This window comes from Culex pipiens, chromosome 3 (assembly GCF_016801865.2).
Source record: "Culex pipiens pallens isolate TS chromosome 3, TS_CPP_V2, whole genome shotgun sequence".
In the NCBI taxonomy this organism is placed as follows: Eukaryota; Metazoa; Arthropoda; class Insecta; order Diptera; family Culicidae; genus Culex; species Culex pipiens.
The window spans coordinates 94,796,897-94,816,154 of NC_068939.1; the positions used below are offsets into that span (position 1 = coordinate 94,796,897).

Consider the following 19,258-nt stretch of genomic DNA (forward strand, 5'->3'; position numbering starts at 1 on the left):
ACAGAGTCGCGATGTGTTGACCGTAGCTCTGTTTAATCCGAAATATACGGCACTTTTCTTGCTGGCGAATAAAGTTTTTAATTTATGTGTCTTAATTTCATCTTTACTTATTTTTACAAGAATTACAATGCTCAAATGTTGGAATTCTACGCAATTGGCCAATGTCTTTAAAAATGGTCGCTTGAAGAAAACTTAAAAAAAAATCACTTACAGCTAAAATAAAAAAAATACATACAAAAATATTACATATTACAAACTTTTTCCAAAATTATGTTTCTACAAGGCGGTTTCGTTAACTCGAATTTCGCTACTTCGAATGTCCGCTAATTGAAACGTATTCGAATTGAAAAGTACTCAAAAGCACTTGTCTAACTGTTGTTGACGTTTCAATCATACTGTTCGACAATTTCAGAGCACGCATTTGAAAGCTGGTCAGTCGTTCCAATTAGCGAATTGAATTCGCCCATTTGCATTTGCGAAACTGCTCTGTAGTCATTTGAGAAAATCATCATGTCGGTGTTTAGGAAGCTAAAATTTCATTAGTTCAGAAGTGAAACATGTTTTGAAAATAATGCCGTTTCTGTTTGTCTAAAAGGAGATATATGTGAAGATTATTGCACTCGATCATATGATTTCGATCGTAATATCACGACTCACATTCGAGAATACTCGATCGTAATTTGCTAATTGTAAGTCGTAATTTGTCGATGGTAAGTCCTATACGCACACAATTAAAAGCATTTTTTTGAAACAACATTTAGATCAGCGCGTTGCGAGCATCGTGTTCTAGTTTCATTTCCGCCAGTTCTAAAAAATTAAAACTGCTCGCAATTTGAAACAATGGAGCACCCGCAGTCGAGCAGTTTTTGACAGTTCGCTCCATAAGAAATACATTGTAGAAAAAAGCAAAAACTGCTCGAATGGAAGTGCTCCATTATTTTTATTAGACTGTCTGCAGCGCGAAGTTTTATAATTGTTTCAAATTACGAGCAGTTTTAAATTTTTAGAACTGGCGGAAATGAAACTAAAACACGGTGCTCGCAACGCGCTGATCTAAATGTTGTTTCAAAAAAATGCTTTTAATTGTGTGCGTATGATTATCAACACAGCATCATAGTGTGTGTGTAAGAATACGTGGATATCTTTATATATCTGATTTTTTTTTGAAACTGAGTTCTATTCCAGTTCCAAACCGTCTCACGTTTGAAACAAACTCGTCGAGCAGTTTTATTCCGGTTTCAAAATACTGCTCGAAAAATAAAACTGCAACTCCGCGTTGCGCGTGGTCTGTTTCAGTTCTATTTGAAAAATGAAACAGCTAGAACAAAGTAGAGCCGCGTTGCAACCAGTCTAACGCGGAGTTGTAGTTTTATTTTTCGAGCAGTATTTTGAAACCGGAATAAAACTGCTCGACGAGTTTGTTTCAAACGTGAGACGATTTGGAACTGGAATAGAACTCAGTTTCAAAAAAATCAGATATATAGAGATATCCACGTATTCTTACACATACACTATGATGCTGTGTTGATAATCATACGCACACAATTAAAAGCATGTTTTGAAACAACATTTAGATCAGCGCGTTGCGAGCGCCGTGTTCTAGTTTCATTTCCGCCAGTTCTACAAATTTAAAACTGTTCGCCATTTGAAACAATTGGGTCCTAACAAGGGGTTGGAAACTCTTAGAGCTATACTTATTATGTTAACCAGTACATCAAAATATATGTTAGTATACTAATTATTTCCTTTACCTACCGCCAGTATACTTACCAATATACTGAGAGTATCTTAATATACTAACAGTTTATTGCTTTTCGGTTAGTATACTAACAAGTATACTGGAATATCATTAGTATACTCAGTATTCCTAAGTAATATTAGAGTTTCCAGCCCCTTGGGTCCTAAAATGAAGCTTGGATTGCTGATATTATTGTTTACAGCGATAAAGCTTATTTTTCTGAGTACAATGACCCTTTGTACGACCACAATGAGTTTAAAATGGATTTTTAAATCAATTTTGAAAAATTAACCTCGCGGTCCTTCTTGACAGAAAAGCTCCTACTTGACAGCTCGTTCCAAGGGGACCATAGTTGATCCATCGAAAAAATGTTGTCTTGTCATAATTTTTTTTTGCATTAAAATGAAAAAAAGTGATCAGAAATGGTTTTTGATCGTGTTTTTTACCGTTGTACATAAAAATTGACATAGGGCTTTAGTACCCAATTGGGTAAAAAAAAAATTTTTTTTTGCATTAAAATGAAAAAAAGTGATCAGAAATGGTTTTTGATCGTGTTTTTTACCGTTGTACATAAAAATTTACATAGGTCTATGTAAATTTTTATGTACAACGGTAAAAAACACGATCAAAAACCATTTCTGATCACTTTTTTTCATTTTAATGCAAAAAAAAATTATGACAAGACAACATTTTTTCGATGGATCAACTATGGTCCCCTTGGAACGAGCTGTCAAGTAGGAACTTTTCTGTCAAGAAGGACCGCTAGGTTAATTTTTCAAAATTGATTTAAAAATCCATTTTAAACTCTTTGTGGTCGTACAAAGGGTCATTGTACTCAGAAAAATAAGCTTTATCGCTGTAAACAATAATATCAGCAATCTAAGCTTCATTTTAGGACCCAATTATAAAACTTCGCGCTGCAGACAGTCTAATAAGCTGTTGTGTTTCAAAATGTTTTTTGGACCTTTTAAAAACTCTAGAACTGTTTTTGTATATGGTTCAACCTTTTCTTACGATCTTGAAATTTTGACTAATTTACCACAGTTGATTTTTGACATAGAAAACTCAATTTTCAACCTTTACATTTGACAGATTGCAGTGCAGTTATTTACACCTTTTGTTGTCAACAAACCCTTTTTCCTTCAAACTCAAACGACTCAAACACGAGGTTACCAAGCGCCACGCGCTCCTCAATCGCGCACAACCTTTTCTGACAGCCCCATCCCGACTGTCATCCGCACCAGTAGCGCAGCATCGTTTCGTTCGTGAAAAGTGTTGTGTGGTGTCGCCGATTTTGGTGAATTGAATTTTCGGCGTTCGCTTTCGTGACAAAAGTAGTGAATTTCACGAGGAATCGCCTCCCCGCACCGCGATGCCGCTGCAGCTGAACGTCCCGGTGAGTGCTTTTTTCTTGCTTCGGTGCCAAAAGTGCGTCATTTGTTTTTTGTTCGGTAATCTTTCGGCGGAGGAGGAACAGGAATTTGCACTGTGTTTTTTTGTGGTACTTCTTTTGTGAGTTTTGTTGAAATAGTTTGTGGTCTTTGCAGAACGCGGTCGAACCGATGCAGGTGGACGCCCAACCCGAGGACAACGAGAACAATGAGGAGGAACTGTACGTGGTGGAAAATCCGTCGCTGGATTTGGAGGTGGCGAACCAGTACACGGGACTGGCCAAGTTGCACCGGTTGATTTACATTGCGGACCACTGTCCAGCGCTGCGGCTCGAGTCGCTCAAGATGGCCATTAACTACGTAACCACGACGTACAATGTGACGCTGTACCAGCACTTGCACAAGAAGTTGGCCGATTTGTCCGGCGGAAGTACGCTGCCGGATGTGGCGGCGCAGTCAAGCTCACAGGATGTTCCGAGCTTCGACTCGGCCTGGGTTGAGACTAAGAGCAAGAAATCGGCGCTGAAATTGGAGAAGCTGGACTGTGATCTGAAGAATTACAAGGCGAACTCAATCAAGGAGAGCATCCGGCGCGGTCATGACGATCTGGGGGATCATTATTTGAACTGTGGCGATTTGTCGAATGCGCTCAAGTGTTACTCGCGGGCTCGCGATTACTGCACCAGCGGCAAGCACGTCGTAAACATGTGTTTGAACGTGATCAAGGTGTCGATCTATCTGCAGAACTGGTCCCACGTTCTGAGCTACGTTTCCAAGGCGGAAGGAACTACGGAGATTGCGGAAACTTCAAAGGACAAAGACCCGAACCATGCGGTGGTGACCCGCTTGAAGTGCGCTGCGGGATTGGCCGAGCTGGCCACGCGGAAGTACAAATCCGCTGCCAAGCACTTTCTGCAGGCAAACTTTGATCTGTGCGACTTCCCCGAGATGATCTCCACGAATAATGTCGCCATGTACGGGGGACTGTGCGCCCTGGCCACGTTCGACAGACAGGAGCTGAAGAACGTCATCTCGAGCAGCTCGTTCAAGCTGTTCCTCGAGCTGGAACCGCAGCTGCGCGACATCATTTTCAAGTTTTACGAGTCAAAGTACGCTTCCTGCCTGAAGCTGCTCGACGAGATCAAGGACAATCTGCTGCTGGACATGTACATTGCGCCGCATGTCAACTCGCTGTACACGCAGATCCGGAACCGCGCCCTCGTCCAGTACTTTAGCCCGTACATGTCGGCGGACATGCGCAAGATGGCCACCGCGTTCAACCGGTCCGTCGGGGCGCTCGAGAACGAGCTGATGCAGCTGATTTTGGACGGGCAGATCCAGGCCCGGATCGATTCGCACAACAAGATTCTGTACGCGAAGGACGCCGACCACAGGAGTGCCACCTTCGAGAAGGCCATCCTGGTGGGCAAGGAGTTCCAGCGGCGCTCGCGGATGCTGATCCTGCGGGCGGCCATGGTTCGGCACCACATTCACGTGAAGGTAGGATCGCTGTTTTGAAATTAGACCTTCGTGGTGATTATTGCATTCGATCGTTATATTACGATCGTAATTTCTCGACTCACGATCGAGATTTCTCGATAGTAAGATCAAAAAATCTCGATCTACCATCGATAAATGGAGCCCAACATTTCAAAAGGGCAATAGTGTATCCCTTTCACTCGAATAACAGTATGCATAAGGTGTGGAAGGGCTACACTCTTGTTTACAAATTACGATCGTAAATTTACTGTTGAGAAATCCCAATCGTTTAAAAAAAAATACAAATTTTAAAATTTCAGAATTTTTAAAAATTTCAAAATTTTTAAAAATTTCAAAATTTTCAAATTTTTAAAAAAATTTGAAAATTTTAAACATTTTAAAGATTTCAAAAATTTTAAAAATTTCTATTTTTTTTTAAATTTCAAAAATTTCTAAATTTAAAAAAAATCCAAAAAAATCAAAAATTTAAACAATTTTAAAAAATATGTTTGTTTACATTCAAAAAAATATGAAAAATAAAAAAAAAATACAAAAAAATTTAAAATTACAAAAAAATAAAAACATTCACAAATTTAAAAAAAATACAAAAAAAATAAAAATTAAAAAAAGCCAATAATTTTAAACAATATCAAAAATTTCACAAATTTAATTTTTTTTAAGAGTCCAAAATATTTAAAAATTCAAAAATATGAAAAATTGCGACAATTTCTTAATATTCAAAAATTTCTATTTTTTATAATTTCAAAAATTTGATAAAAATTTTACAAATTTAACAAATCTAAACAATTTTATTAATTTCAAAAAAATAAAAAAATAAAAAAAAAATTGAAAATTTTGCAAATTTTAAAAAAAATTCAAAGGAGAATCAGTGGAGGTCAGTGATTTTTTACCACTGATAATAACCGCACAGCTTCAAAGAGTATGGTAGACTACTTTGTTAATGTTTTGAAATTTCCAGGATCATCCAAGGACTCCCTGGAGTTGAGATCTGTGGGTCTACTACCGTAACTAGCAAGATGTCGACCGGTATTGCCCACGGATCATACCCGCATAGCTTCAGAGTAGGCTGGACGACTTTGTAAATGACTTTGGCTGTCTTGGATCACCTAAGGACTCCCTGGAGTTATTTTTTGTGGCTGTTGACTCCAGTGAGTCCTGGGATGACATAAGACATCCCAACACATTAAAAAAGCAGTCTACCATACTGACTAAAGCTATGCGGGTATGATCAATGGTCGAAACAAGTAGAAATCATCGGCGTTAGACCCACAGCTCTTAACTTGAGTGAGTCCTAGGATGACCCAGGACATTTCAAAACATTAACAAAGTAGTCTACCATACTCACTAGAGCTATGCGGTTATAATCAGTGGTAAAAAATTGTTTCGGCGGTAGACCCACCGGTCTTAACTCCAAGGAGTTCTTGGATGACCCAGAACATCTCAATAAGTCAAAAATGCACGGTAGTCTTCCATACTCACTGAAGCAGTCTGGGTAGGATCTGTTTTTAAAATTTTCAAGTTTCTATGGTCAGCCTCTAGCACAAACGGTTCAAACGTATAAAGACAAGAGAAGTCATGTTTCAATCATGCTAAAACATATCAGAACTTATAGTTTTTGCCAGGGCTTGCGAAACATGGACTTTGTTGGTGATAGCTGACAGAACACTCCAAACGTCTTCACCACGACAACCTGATTTTTACATTCTACTTTCGTTCTTTTCACACATAAAGAAATGAGTGCCACGCAAAGTCACTCACACAATCATTGACTTCCCTCCAGGAAAAAAATCGCATGGCGAGCGTTCGTTTGACATTCTACCGAGATTCCGATCATCTCTCCAATGATAGCAATCATATGACTCCTGTCACCACGCAGCATACATTAGGAAGAGAGAGACAAAAACGAGAGAAAGAGAAAGTACACGTTGTCTCGTTCGGGCGGCTGCTTGAGTGGTGCTCATTTTTCGTTCGTTTCGTCTTCGTGTTTACGTACACTGACCGTCGCCAAGCAACGGCGGTCATGATAGGCGTTGTGTGTCAGCGATTAAATATCGTTTTGGGCGTTTTGGGATATGATCGCTGACAGAAAGTTCTGTCGAATATCGAGCAGTCCCATTTAGTGATAGATCCCTTTTCAAGCATTGGTTTTTTTGCTGATACGCGTCGAATGAAGTCAAGATGATCGAAATCCATAATAAAATAAGGATTTTTTTTGAGTGGTTTTAGAAATAGCAAAAATACGATTTTTTGTACGTTTATAACCCAAAATACTCAAACTTCAACAACTTGTAACTGAACCCCGGGCTTTAGAGAGTTCGTCCAGAAGACTTTTTTTCTTGTCTCGGTGAGGTCTTTCGAATAAAGTTTTCCCCCGTTCGTGTACTGTGTTCGTGTAATTCTAAAAAAAGTATCAATGACGAAAGAAGATCTGCTTTACTTAGGGCATGATTATCCAGCTTGATAAGGGCTTTTCAGAAACATTAGCATAAGAAACATAAAACTAAAAATAAAGATAGGTAGTTGTAACATAACCATAACTCAACCCGGCCTTTAGACGGGCTTCGATTTAAAAAATCGCCAAAAATCAAAATTTCAACCAATTTATGATCTTTGGACTTTCATTTTTTAAAGGGTTAAAATGAATGAAAATAAACATTTTTATGCATGTTTCTATTGTGAAATTGTCTCAGGAACACGAATATGATAACATTATCACCGGAAAATTTGATCTAAGGGGTCCCCCGAGCAAAAATGTACAACCAAAAAATTCACTAAAAGTAAAAGTGTCTATTTAATATGTTAAACTGCCTTACCCAAAGCAGTCTCAGTCTCAGATGGTAGTCCCAGATGTCCCCTACAAGCTGCAGTTCGAACCGAGTTGATATCTGGATGGAACACTTTTTTATTTGAGTTTGAAAATTATGCTATTTTTTCACTAAAATGTCAATAACTCCTTTTAGATTTAACCAATTGGGATGCTTCTCCCTGCATTTTGTTGCTTTTTTTAAGCCCTTTCAGATGCATTTTGAATTTTGAAATTAAATTGAATTTTGCCTGAGTTATAGCCTTTTTAAAATTTTTGACGTTTTTGAACCTTCAAACTTTGTGTCCCGATTTGCCCCACTTCCCGTTGACCTAGAGTGCTCATATTTTGACCAGATGCTAGTTTCATATGTACATACAACCCCTGAAAATTTCAGGCAGATTGGTGAGGTCGATGCGAGATGGGTATGCTTTGCTCGTGGACTCGCTCTTAAAATTTTAGAAAATTTAAGGGTTGGAAATTTGACTTTACCAATGTTTGTAAAAATGTAATTTTTAGGAGTCAACTTTGGCTGTTTTTTTATTAATTAAAAATCTTTAAAAACAACAAATTATTAAAAAAAATTAAACTTAAAAATTATATATTTTTTTGAAAGCTTTGAAAGTTTTTTAATTTCTGATTTTTTCTTTATTTTTTAAAGTTTTATTTTTTTTTTGAATTTTTAATTTTTTTTAAGTTTTAAATTTTTTAAATTTTTTGAGGTTTTTAAAAATTTTGAAATTTTTAACATATTTAAAAAAAAAACAAAAAAAAATAAATTTTTTGAAAGTTTTGAATTTTTTGAAATTTTCCATTTTTTTTTTAATTTGAACCCATGTTTGAGAATCAACTATCGACAAATTACGATCGAATGCAATAATCACTACGGATTTTTCCCCTTTTCCCCCACAGAACCAACCCCGCGAGAGCAACCACACCGAGATCCTGCCGGCCACGGGCTCCTCGTCGTCGTCGCTGGTCCGCAATTGATTAAATCTGAACGAGGAAGAGTTCTTCGCACGCTTCAAGAGAAAATCCAAATAATCAGCAGCAAAATAGAAACGGCACCTCTCCCCCCTCCTGTCACGGAACATGAAGGATTGCGCTCGTAAAACGGACTGGCTTTCGGAAATTCGAGAATTAACATGAACACACACGCAAACACACAAGAGCAAGTTATTCTACGCAGTGTAATTGATATGTTTTACCGAATATTAAAAATTTTCAAATAAACGTAAAGATTGGTGATAGTGACAATGTTGTTAGTTTACGAGAAATCCCTGGCCTAATTGCTAATTTGTTGGTTAAAACAGTACACATAATACACACACAGATATGGTGGATACAATTTGGAATTGGTGGTCACGTCCGTTTAGCGCCGTTTGTGGCTTCTGCGGGGACTTCTGGAGCGGTCACGATCGTGTCTTCCCGAGCTGCTGTGCGGCTTGCGGCTTCTGCTCTCCTTTCGACGGTGGTGGCGGTCATCGTCCGAATCCGAATCGGACTCACGTTTGCGGTGGGATTTCTTTGACTTCTTCCGTGACGAGCGTCTGTCCTCGTCCTCATCCTCATCACTATCGGACGAGGAAGTCTCGCTTTTGCGGTGCTTCTTCTCGGATTTGTGACGTTTTTCAATCTTCTCCAGCTTTTTCAACAGCTTCTTCTTTTGCTTGGTGGACAGCGACTTCAGAAAGTCCGTTTCCGTCTGGACCTTGTCCAACCCCGGCTCCTCTACCAACTGATGGGCAGTGGCCAACTCACATGCGCTTCTCTTCATGGCAAGTCCGTCCTCGCGGAGACCCTGCTCAAGATTTTTCTTCGAAAGAACCTGATTCCCTTCCGCCTCGGAATGAATCTTTTTGGCCTCACTCATCGACAAACTGTACATGGTGCACTCCTTGTCGGTGTTGATGTGGCCCCACTTGTGGCACTTGATGCAGCGGACGTTCCTCACCTGGATGCCAAACCTAGGAACCGAAGAAAAATCCAAAATCAGTATCGAACTCAACAATCCTTAGTAGGTAACCCCTTTACGGTTGATCCCGGATCTCGGTGTCGCCCTTGCAGTAGCTCTCGCGTGGCGCGTTGAATTTGCGCTGCCATTCGAACTTGTACTCGGCCTCGTCCGTTTTTTCCGGCTCGCGCGCTTCCTTCTTCATTCCGGGCGGCAGCTCGTACATGAAGTTGACGCTCAGTTTGTCCTTGCTGTCCCTGCTGAGGATCGCCTTGTTGTCGTGAAGTTCCTGCTCCTTCTCGTACTGGTTCCGCAGTTCCTCCTGCTTTTTCTTGTACGCTTCCGCCTGCTGTTCCGCCATCCATACCTGCAGCGAAGCGAAGAGGAAGATTCCCGTTTGAATATGTATTGCACACCCTGGACTAACGAAGCAACCCATTCAAGCAGTCATGCTTTTGAACGGGTTCTCCGTTCGTTCAAGTTCACACAGCAGCACGAAAAATAACAGCTCTAAGAAACGTTCGTTCAGTAGGCCTTTTTGAAACGAACGGAGAACCCAGTTCAGAACTTCAACATTTTCCTTTGATAAGACCTCAGTAGACTAGTTGAATTTTATTGACTGTTAATCATCCGTTTACATATCAGAACTGCTAGCTTAGTGGTAACAGTTAGGTTTAGAAATCAGAGGTAGTGAGTTCGATTCTCTTTTTTCCTGAACTAGAAAAGCATTGATTTTTTTAAACTACGGTGGCAATAAGTTTTCGTCTCCATTTTAGTTGGGGTGCATTTTGCTTTTTAACCGTTTCTTAAGTCTTCCTAGCCTTCCAGCTGGAGTGTCCTTTGATTTGTATAAAATGTAATTTCAGTCGCCGTCAAAAAAATGGTACCCAACCAGACAAAAAAAAATATTTCAAAAGATTGAGATTCGAACTCACTTCCTTTAGATACTATTCTTATATGTTACCACAGAAGCTAACTAAGCTCTGTACAAATCGGTCTACTGAATGTTTATTTAAGTTTAATAGTTGCCTAGAGACTGGGTCTCGTGGCGCAGGGGTAGCGGCTTCGGCTGCCGATCCCGATGATGCTATGAGACGCGGGTTCGATTCCCGCCTTATCCACTGAGCTTCTATCGGATGGTGAAGTAAAATGTCGGTCCCGGTTTCTCCTGTCTCGTCAGAGGCGCTGGAGCAGAAATCCCACGTTAGAGGAAGGCCATGCCCCGGGGGGCGTAGTGCCAATAGTTTCGTTTTTTAGTTGCCTAGAGAGCCTTTGGCTCAATGCTTGAAAAGGGATCTATTACTGGACTGCTCGATATTCGATAGAACTTTCTGTCAGCGATCACCCGTATTTTTTAGTTTGGCTATTAGGGTGACCTACGCCGTGTTCAGGTGGTTCGAAAAATGCCAATTTTCGTGATTTTCGCAAAAAAAAAACCTTTCAATTACGAAAATTTTGGTACCCTAACATGTATAGGTCATCGCTGAAATTTTAAAGTTATCGCAGTTTTAGTGAAAAAAGTCGATTTTTCCCGTTTTCGTCATTTTTCCATTTTTGCGCGTGGCGCGTCGAAAACCCCAGTTTTTATTTTCAAAAAATCGTATCTCAGAGTATCGAAAATATAACTTCACAATTTTTTGATATGTTATGTGAAATTTGCCGAGGAATCCGATAAAAATAATTTCAGGCATAGGATCTTTAGTCCCGAGACCTTAAAAACAGCATTTTATGTTTTCTTACAACCTTTTCAAATGTTAAGCTAGATTTTTGAAACTTCTTACTATTTTTCCCAAATAGCCAAACTAATCACCTTTCGTTTGCATCTAGGACAGCTAAAATCGGATGAAATGGCGCGGAGGTATGATTTAAAAATAAGTGGTTTTTGCGAAAATCGACGAAAATTGCAATTTTTTGAACCACCCTAACACGGCGTAGGTCACCCTAATGGCCAAACAAAAAAATACGGGTCTAATTATTTCGGCCAAGGATCCCCCAGAAAAATTTTGAGCCCGATCGGAGAACTTTTTTTTCGAATCATACTGTTTTCGTGGGGAATTGCTGTATACACAGATTTTCCAAAAACGGAGCGAAAATTCGAGTTTTGAAAGTCAGGATGTAGGTATTTGGCAAAACCTTCTACAGTCATCCCACATATTCGGAACACCCACAAATTCGGAACACTTTCGTGATAATTTGTCAAAAGCATGCCAAATGCAGCTTTTCTCTCGACCTTACTATTTTTAGGACCTTTATTTGAACATTTTCTTGCTATTTCACTAGTAAAAGTAGAACTTTTTGAATGAAAAACTTCATTTCAAGACTATTTTATCCTGAGCAGCAAAACACTGCCTCCAAATTGCCTGTTTCATGATTGTGGGATGTTATTGTACCTCCCACAATTGTGGAACACCTGAATTTAACTGATATTTTCACAAAAATAGTTATCAGACCATGGATAAAACATCACTAAGCTTGAGTATCACTGGTTGCAGCGTGTGAAGTCATTATTTTGCTACAAATCTGTACTCCTGGAGAGATCCAAAGTTTGTTTACATCCGTAAGAAAAAAGTGTTCCGAATTTGTGGATTTCAAGGGTCAAAGTTTTTCTTCAAAAGCTTGATATAAAAGTTAAAATTTGCAATTGTTCGATACAGCATTCGAAAGATCGCAAGAAAAGCTTTCAAATGAAGGTAAAAGCGAATCATTAGGTTAAATTATCGATTTGCTATGATTGTTTGAGCATTGGCCGATCTGTAAACCGTTCCGAATATGTGGGATGACTGTATGTGACTGACAAGCAGATCAACCTGTTCGATATCGGCTGGATCGAGCTTTTTGAGCTGTGGGACACCCCGATGTCAGCAGTATGCAGCAGCGTCACTGGAAAGATCAACCGCGTCAAGCAGCAACGTTCTCTTGCAGGCTTGCAGTCAAATCGCAAGGCGAGGCAAACACGAAAACAGGTCTAGGTGCAACCGACGCAGCTTCCAGCCCGTCCGAATCCACGGCATGGTACGAAGGCGTCATCCATAAAGTATGTCACGCTCTAGGGGGGGGAGGGGGGTCTGAGAAAGTGTGACATTGCGTGTTATAAGTATCGAGAAATTAAAAGTGAGAGTGTGTGCAACATGGAGTTAAACTTTCTATGAAGTTGTTGTGAAGGTTACCATGGCACTTTGAAAAGTTTAACTCCATGTTGCACGCACACACTCTCACTTTTAATTTCTCGATAGAGAAAGCGTGACAGTTCTAGGTAAATTTTAGCTGATTTTAGCGTGACGTACTTTATGGATCTCCGCTGGTACTGTTCCCAATATCTCACCGCTTGAAGATGGCGAGCGATCTGGATCAAACTAAGTCGCACCCTTAAGGTCTTAAGGGAGAGATATTGCACACCCTGGACATCAATCAATCAAGCGATCATTCCATTTTAGACACTCGAACAAACAAGAAGCAAATAAAATCAATCTCTCACGAAGTACAACAATACGTAAACAAAGGAGGGAAACCAAAAAGCAAAACTTACCCGTTTGAGATTATCGCGCGAGGCTGGATGGAAGAACTTTTTGCACATGTAATTGTTGAAGCCTTTTCCCATTTTGCAGCTTGTTTATGCACTTAATTTGAGGATTTTACAATGATTTAAATAAAAATTTGTAAACTTTTACACGAACTGCGATCAGCTTAATTACGTTTTGTTTATGACATGACAGGAAAACAAATCAGTTTTCAAAAGGACGTAACCTTTCCAAATTTATTCGAGCGATTTGCTCAAATTTCGAGCAGTCAGTTCGCTGCGTTGAAGCGCAGATGGCAGGCAGAAGGTTTGAGTTCTGGATGGATGCGCAGTTGGTTATACTTTTCGCAGAACAATCGCGAAAGAGGTTTCCTGCATAGCCGTAGGCGCTTTTCTAGACGTGACGTGCACACCAAACTCGCATTACTGAATTCAGTTAAATTTACTAAAATCTGCACTAGGTACTTAATTTTCCAGTAAGCGAAAAAAGCAATGTTTGACAGCTCCCCACAAATTTGAACTAAAATTCCGTTTTTCCACGATTTCAATTCGTGTTGCAGCTTTCGGGTAAAATGTTCCTTGCTTCATAGCATAAAGTTACACTTCTATTCTATGATCATAGGAATTTATATGATTTAAACCATTAATCAACACTCACAAAAATTTCTCAATTTCCTCACACAGGGAATAAAATCAATAACTCAATCTCATATGAAGGTATTTAATAAATTTTATTTTTTTAAACAAATTTATTTAATTTTATATAAAACATATATCAGGGAGCGTTCTTTCGTTGATTTAGTTCTAGAATTATTTTACGGGAGGACATATATGTGATTTGGAAATAATAATGAATCATACACAAATATAAGGTTAACAAAAACAAGGAGAGTAACAAGCTGCAAACATGTACAAACAAACCATAAACAAACAAATCAACAAAAAACATTTTTCTGAAACTTTCTTCCAGAACTTCTGCTTCTGAGGACAAAAGCAAAGGCCAGCAGAGCCAACCAAGACCCCTACACAATCCCCCTTCCCTTCCCACGCCTTGTCTTTAACATCAATCCCTTCCCTACTAACCCCGAGTAGGCCGCGGGTAATCGGCTCCCCTCCCACTAACATTTACACACAAGATCCTCTGTAATTATTAAGTCAAATGTAATTATAAAAGCCGACTCGGTCCTAACCAGGTCCCAGTACCGAAAAGGACCTAATAAAAATAATCGAAAATAATTTTATGAAAAAAAAAACTTCTGCTTCTCTCGTTCTACTAGAGAAAATACTGCCTTATAAGCAGAGCTTTTATTCGCTCCGAAGTGATGCCGACCGGCTCCTTATGTCTCGAGAGGGCTGTTTCCAAATCAAAACTGTGTTCGCCTACGAGTTTCTTGGTTTTTCTTGCTGAACAGCGAACAAGCCTTCAGCACTCCTTCGCTTTGAACGGTGTCACTGGTAACGTCATGATTCGAATTCCCGGACGCTTCGAAACCCGGACACTTCAACTTGTTTTTTTCAATTATTTGGATATAAGTTCGCATTATGAATGTCAAAACTGTGTTATTTGATGAATTCTAACATCAACTTTCATTTAAAGTTTGTTTGAACGCTGTAGTTAATGCCAAAACAATTAAATAAAATAAAATTATAAGTTTACCAAAAATTCGAAACGTCATGATTCGAAATCCAGACACTTAGTAGCATATCATTTTTGTTATAGCTGGCAAAAAATCATGAAATAAGATGGAAATGTAGAAATATAATCAGGATGTAGTATAAACAGTCAGTTTCAAGAAAATGCATGCAAAATATGTCTTTTCAAACAATTTTTCATCAGAATTTCAAAATTAAGATGACTTGTTGTGCTTCGAATCCCGGACACTGATAAAAGCTGATTCGAAATCCGGACACTTTTGCTTCGAATTCCGGACACTCGATTTTACTTATGAATCGCACAAATTTGGACTGAAATGTCAATGAATGGCATTCTTTAGGTCTCAAATAAGCTGATAACATCAAAACAATCGATAGTTTATATAAACATTTGCTAGAATTTAAGGAAATCGTAACCATAAATTTCTGCTTTGCCTTCCCGGTGCTTCGAACGCCTATGAAATATTTCAAGTGAAATGTTTCGCATTTTTGGTTAACTTATAATTTTATTGTATTTAATTGTTTTGGCATTAACTACAGCGTTCAACCAACTTTAAATGAAAGTTGATGTTGGAGTTCATCAAATAACACAGTTTTGGCATTCATAATGCGAACTTATATTCAAATAATTGATAAAACAAAATGAAGTGTCCGGGTTTCGAAGCGTCCGGGAATTCGAATCATGACGTTATCAAGTTCCGATTAGACTTTTTCACAGATGGGACTGGTATTTGAACATTTTCCATGACATTTTCAAGGACTAAGTGAAAAATGTTTTAATACTAGTTCCATCATCTTTTTTACAAATGAATGAGCAAAATTCAAGAGGATTACCGGGAAACCCCCACAAAAGTATCATATTTTGTATGTTCCGAACGTCCATCAAACAAGCTTCGAGTATATTTCTAAAAAGATGACAAAACGTTTCAAACTTGCAAAAAATGCATATGGGATATTAATGCGAACAGATGCAAGAAGTTCTTCAGCTGATCGCCATTCACGTTGCAATGATTATGATGTAGAAACTTTCAAATTAGCTCGCGTTTATACGGCAATAAATCACGATAACGGACGTGGGCGTTTCAATCTTCCATGAAGAGCACGTGAGATCGGTGATCACGGTAACTGGACAATTTGGTGAATTCAGGATCGGTCTGGTCACTGGAAGAACGAGTGTATATGGAGAACACAAAGAAGTGTCTCTAGAAAAACGGGTATTCGAAGTACGCACATATTGTCTGTGACCCGCTTGAGCACTAACGAGCTAATTCACGGCGCACCGGAACTGCTGGCGATTCACATTGAACCCACCCGTTATGCTCAGTGTGGATGGTGTAGGAAGCGAGACGGGTTTCTTGTAGACAGCAAACAAAGATTTTGTGTTTCAAGAACAAGGGGCATCGATGTTACAGCGTAGAATCTTGAGATCATCCGGAACATTCCAGGTTGCAAAATGCTGGGTGCGATTGAAATATCTGGAAAGGGTCATGATACCGATGACGGTTACAGTTCATTAGGTGGACAGATTCCAGCGTAGTTGCCTCTGTCGGTCGATAAATTATCATGGTAGATTCAGTTTGACGTTTCCAGATCCAAAGGAACCGGTGGGGTAAGCCGATTTGGTGCCCACTTTTTGGAAACAAGTGGCTTGTCATTTCATCGATGAAACTCTCTTCCCTTCCCCAAAAAACGTCGATGGCGAGTTGAGACAAAAAAAGAGATGCTCAGAAGAAGTCAACGGATGTCCCCACAGCTGATGGGCTAGAGCTGAAAATAGACAAGCACCATCTCCAGGAATGAAAAAAACGGTCAACATTTCCTCGGCCACCTGAACGACTGCAGTCAACACCTTCATTAGGAATTAAGCTGGAGAGTGATAGAAGTACTTACAAGACTACGCAAGATGAATCCACAACGGGAGAACAATAGCTGAAGGCACAAAAGAATAAAGTGGAAGAAGATGAGGATATCGAATGCTTCTGGTAATACAGATAAAGTAAAGATAAAGTGTAGGTGTGTGTCTCTCGGTTACAATTACACTCAACCCCCGGTGGTTGGTCACTTTTTCGTTTGACACTTTTTTAGTTTATACCCCGTTGGTTGGTCAAAGTCAAACTAAAAAGTGACGAACTGTCACTCTTTACACGGCGCTCACGCACACTGTCAAAACAAACGTCTGATAGTGTGTGTGAACTCCGTGTAAAGAGGGTGTCAAACTAAAAAGTGACCCCGTTCGTTTGACAACAGTTGGTGTCAAACCATCGGGGTTTGAGTGTAGTCAGCTGTATACGCTGCATAGGATGTTGCAGGAAGTGGAGGAGAATGAATAAGGCTAGCGATGACTTAATTGATACACTCAACCCCCGGTGCTGCTTTTTTGTTGGCTGTGACAGTCGGGGCAAATGAAACACCGTTTTTTCAAAATTACTCGACGTTTCGACTCTCTGGTTTGAGTCTTCTTCAGGAGGATCTAGGGTTTATTGAAGACATAACTTAGTTTAATCCCTCCCAAATGTGTCCAGCCACTTACTTCGTGTCAGACAGTGTCCCAAGTCCGAAATGCTTACACAAAGCTTGGTCGGGGTGGGGTTTTGGAGATCCTTTCGTCCAGACCGGCTAGCAAAATCGAGTAGGAAAATCAACACATCGCACAAGAAGTTGTTTTGTTCCAGACTCACCCCAAAATAGTAGTGAGGCCACCGTGAAATCTGGAGTTCGCTCGATTTTGCCAGGGGGAATTGCGCCATCAACACTTCACTACACAACGGGTTTTGAACAGTGAAGGCTGGTGACGTAACTCGGGAGAAAGTTTGTAGTGTTGTGCGTACATAGCTTATTGTGTGTGTGTGTGTGTGTGTGTGTGTGTGTGTGTGTGTTCCCGAAAAAAAAGGGGGGTGTTTAGATGGGTGGTATCACGGTACTATGTGTTTTGGTGTGTGTTTGGTTGTTGTGGATTGTTTACATTTTGTGTTCTATTGAGTTTCATGGATTTGATAGTGTGAAGAATGCCCTGGTAGGTAGAACTGATCCGGTCGACATCTGTGCGACGGTTTACCACATCCGGAGTGTTCAGAATGTGGAACATTTCCAAAAATTGCAGATTCCACGGTTTGAAACTGCGATCCACAATTTGTGTTTGTTGTAGACCAAACGAGTGTTGTTCGTCTATGCAGTGTTCAACCAGAGCCGTCCGCTCTCTTAATTGAACCATAGCTGTATCGTCCGCGGTCAGTCCTCTGCAAGAGTACAGTTGAAGTTTGTTGATGTCGGATTGGTGTCCGTACAGTCTTTCTCGCAGCTGTTGGGTGGTCATTCCAATGTATGATTGTGAGCAGTCGTTGCAAGGGATTTTGTAGATGACGTTACTGTGTTGTAGTGTTTTGATGGGATCTTTTACATTAGTGAAGAAAGTACCCCGGTGGTTGGTCACTTTTTCGTTTGACACTTTTTTAGGTTGTACCCCGTTGGTTGGTCAAAGTCAAACTAAAAAGTGACGAACTGTCACTTTTTACACGGCGCTTACGCACATTATCAAACCAAACGTTTGATAGTGTGTGTAAATTCCGTGTAAAAGGGGTGTCAAACTAAAAAGTGACCCCGTTCGTTTGACAACAGTTGGTGTCAAACCATCGGGGTTTCAGTGTACATGTTTGTTACTGTAGCGTACGGTGATGAATTTGTTTTCATGTAACTTTAAGGCTAGTATGGAGATCGGAAGGAAAGGGGTCAAGAAACAGCTTTACGAACAGCAGAACAAAGGAGAGGGAGCGTTTTCTTGGGGCTTTTCTTCACCCTCTCTGGCTTGCTTTCGCTGCTGCTGCTGCCCATTTAAAATTTTTGTTGACCGGTTCCTTCCGATGTGCATACACAGGGGTGCCAGGTTGCCAGATAAATCTTTCATTGCCAGATTTTTTGAGCTCCAAATAGAAAAAAATAATTTTCTATTTCTTCCTCACATTGTTTTATTGACGTATTTTGTTTATATTGTGAAGCTATAATGTATAAAAAGTGAAAATACACAGTTTTTGAACAAAAAATCGCTCATTACTTTGAGAAAAGTGGCTTGCCAGATTTTTCCCAGATTTTTTACTCTTCAGACCTGGTAACCCTGTGCATACACCGCTTAAGATAGAAGTAAGGGAAGGAATTAGTGACAACTAAAAGTAATAATCAAAGTATTGTAAACTTCATATATGGTTTGTGTCTTTACTTTATATTGACACACAAAGAATATGTGTTCTATTGAAAAACTTAAACTGTAAGAATATTAATTGGTTACACGAATAGGAAAAAGTACTCGAATAACAAAGTGACTGTCTATTCTAAATTTTTTTATTAGCCTTGAAATTTAAATTTAAAAACATTCGGCAAAATGCTTAGGAAAGGGAGTGGCTGACCGGTTACGGTGTTGCTTTGTAAGCAAATGGTTCTGGGTCCGATTCCCATCTGCTCCCAACGAGAAAGAACACATAAATTTGAAATGATAAATATGAACGAAAAATCAAAGTCGCTCGAGGCGGGGCTCAATCCTCCGTCATTTGGGTTGGTAAGCAAAATTGCTAACCACTAGGCCATGACGACGGTTTTATCCCTTATCCCCGAATTCCACTTTCCCGAATCGCATATCCCCGAAAATCATTTCCCCGAAAATTCCACATCCCCGAAAATCATTTCCCCGAAAGTGCCACTTCCCCGAAAATCA

The 19,258-nt window shown here is 39.6% G+C and overlaps 2 protein-coding genes across 2 annotated transcripts; one reads left to right on the forward strand and one right to left on the reverse strand.

Moving 5' to 3' along the window:
• The first annotated feature begins 2,955 nt into the window (after nucleotides 1-2,955).
• On the forward strand, nucleotides 2,956-8,682 carry LOC120422691 (COP9 signalosome complex subunit 1b). Its single transcript, XM_039586200.2, has 3 exons — nucleotides 2,956-3,134; nucleotides 3,286-4,629; nucleotides 8,345-8,682. Exons 1-3 carry the CDS (start codon nucleotides 3,111-3,113, stop codon nucleotides 8,420-8,422), a joined length of 1,446 nt encoding a protein of 481 aa, XP_039442134.1. The 5' UTR covers nucleotides 2,956-3,110; the 3' UTR covers nucleotides 8,423-8,682.
• Nucleotides 8,605-13,102, reverse strand: LOC120422692 (corepressor interacting with RBPJ 1). Its single transcript, XM_039586201.2, has 3 exons — nucleotides 12,913-13,102; nucleotides 9,467-9,753; nucleotides 8,605-9,399 (listed from the first exon to the last, which is right to left on the reverse strand). The coding sequence occupies exons 1-3, from the start codon at nucleotides 12,982-12,984 to the stop codon at nucleotides 8,805-8,807; spliced, it is 954 nt and encodes a 317-aa protein (XP_039442135.1). The 5' UTR covers nucleotides 12,985-13,102; the 3' UTR covers nucleotides 8,605-8,804.
• Nucleotides 13,103-19,258: the final 6,156 nt, after the last annotated feature.